This window comes from Merops nubicus, unplaced genomic scaffold (assembly GCF_000691845.1).
Source record: "Merops nubicus isolate BGI_N331 unplaced genomic scaffold, ASM69184v1 scaffold22917, whole genome shotgun sequence".
Taxonomy (NCBI): Eukaryota; Metazoa; Chordata; class Aves; order Coraciiformes; family Meropidae; genus Merops; species Merops nubicus.
In genome coordinates, this window is record NW_008621297.1 from 36429 (window position 1) to 38412 (window position 1984).

At 51.6% G+C, this 1984-nt stretch overlaps 1 protein-coding gene across 1 annotated transcript; it reads right to left on the reverse strand.

Moving 5' to 3' along the window:
• Nucleotides 1–776: 776 nt before the first annotated feature.
• On the reverse strand, nucleotides 777–1931 carry LOC103776918 (galanin receptor type 1-like). Its single transcript, XM_008944446.1, has one exon. It carries the CDS (start codon nucleotides 1929–1931, stop codon nucleotides 777–779), a length of 1155 nt encoding a protein of 384 aa, XP_008942694.1.
• Between the last annotated feature and the right edge of the window lie 53 nt (nucleotides 1932–1984).

Below are 1984 nucleotides of genomic sequence, written 5' to 3' on the forward strand. Positions count from 1 at the left end.
AGGGCTGGTTTTTCAAGTGCAGATCATGTTAATAGATGCCCAGTTCTTTCCACTCCACCCACGGGAACATAGCTGTAAAAAAGAGAGCTGAACCCAAAGAATATTTTCCTATTGCATTTCTTAAATCACCTCTGAGGCCACATCATCCCTGCTGAATTCCCAAAGGTGCAGAGGTGACGGTGGCTTTAGGACTTCTGGCACTGTCTCTTCACATCAGGAGAATTTATTTGCATGGAGGAGTGAAACAATACGATCAGACAATGAAATCTCAAGTGGTAAAGTGTGTGAAATTCTCCACTACTATTACTTTTAATGGTGCTGTTTCTAGCATTTCATCACTGCTTGCAACTAGAACTGATGGGTTTGGAGCAGAGAGTGCCTCTTATAGCTGCTCTTCATCAGCACAGGGTGAGCAGCAGCAACCAGTCAAGTTGTTGCTGTATCCAAAGGGCATCTCTGCATCCAGAAATGGAGCTGTGGGGAGAGCTCCCTGTTGAGAAGTTGATCTATCTAATCATGTGACTGTTGACCGGGCAACAGGCTACACATCGAGTTGTCCCCAGTAAAAATCATTTGTCTGAAAACTTGATCTGAGTTAAAATACATAATCTCTTTCTCTCGTTAGTTGCTTCTTCCCCTGTCTCAGTATTTTTGAACTGGTGGTGGGAGTGATTAGAAGAAAAGGTTTTTTCTATCATTAAAATATCTGGTTCAGAAAGACCTCTCAAGAGCCATTAAATGCAGATGAGGGTACGAGGCGCGTCTCCTGAGCAGCATTACAAGGAAGTGTTCTCACTGGAGACAGTGTTCAGAGCTGGGTGGTGGCAGGGGCTCAAGTATCCACACTTGTTCTTATGGCCACGACTTCCCTGGCGTCTCCTGCCCGTGGCTGGGGAGGCAGAGGGTCCTTTCCTTGCAGGCTCCTTTGAACTCTGGTAAGAGAGCAGCTCCGGGACCGAGGAATGTGTCGTCCCTTCGGATAGAGAGAAGTTAAAGAGAGAGACCATTCTTTGGTGGTATTTGCTCTTCATTTCCTTGGCTGACCTGTAGAGATTCCCAACAAAGCAATAACATATAGGGTTGAGGCTGGAATTGGTGAGGCCAAGCCACTGGGCAAAAGGTCTGAGCTGCAGGATCCAAGGAGAAGGAGTCACATCCTGCAAAGATTTGGGGATGTTGAAATCAATCCAGATGTCCATCAGGTAGACGGGCAGCCAGGAGATTGCAAACAGCAGGACCAGGGCCACCACCATCTGCGCTACCTTCTTCCGGATCTTCAGCCTGGAGGCTGGCAGGGACCGGTTCAGGGCAGTGCCCTCCTTCAGCTGCCCGCCGCGGCTCCACAGCCGGCGCACCGTCAGGAAGCAGATGACCATGTTGAACAGCACCGGCAGGCAGTAGAGGGCACAGAAGAGCAGAAAGTTGTAGGCTTGCTTGAGCCTCTCCTGAGGCCAGATCTCCCTGCAGATGGAAAACACCAGAGGCAAGCCCTCCACCACCCCAATCTCATCCCGTTTGTTCATGAAGATGAGTGGCATGCATATTCCCGAGGACAACAACCACACCACCAGGATGGTGCTGAGGATCCTCTTCTGGGTGAAGAAAGATCGGGCGTGGAGGGGGTTGTGCACGCTGTAGTACCGGTTCACGCTGATGACGGTCAGGCTGAGGACGCTGGCAGAGACAGAAACAGCCTGGATGAAGGGCACTGCCCGGCAGAGGAAGTCCCCGTACACCCAGGCTTTGTAGATGAGGTTGCCCACGGTGATGGGCATGCAGACGCACACCACCATGAGGTCGCACACCGCCAGGTTGATGAGGAGGCTGCGGGTGGCACTCAGGCTGGACGCCCGACTCCGGCGCTTCCGGGTGAGCACCCTGATGGACATGATGTTCCCCACGAAGCCCACCACAAAGGACACCAGGTACATCGCTGTGAGGCTGATGGTGACGGGCTCCTTCACAAAGAGGAAGAGCATCTTCT

Excerpts from the sequence above, each read along its gene's own strand:
- LOC103776918 (XM_008944446.1), bottom strand. The coding sequence starts at position 1,931 with ATGTACCTGGTGTCCTTTGTGGTGGGCTTCGTGGGGAACATCATGTCC.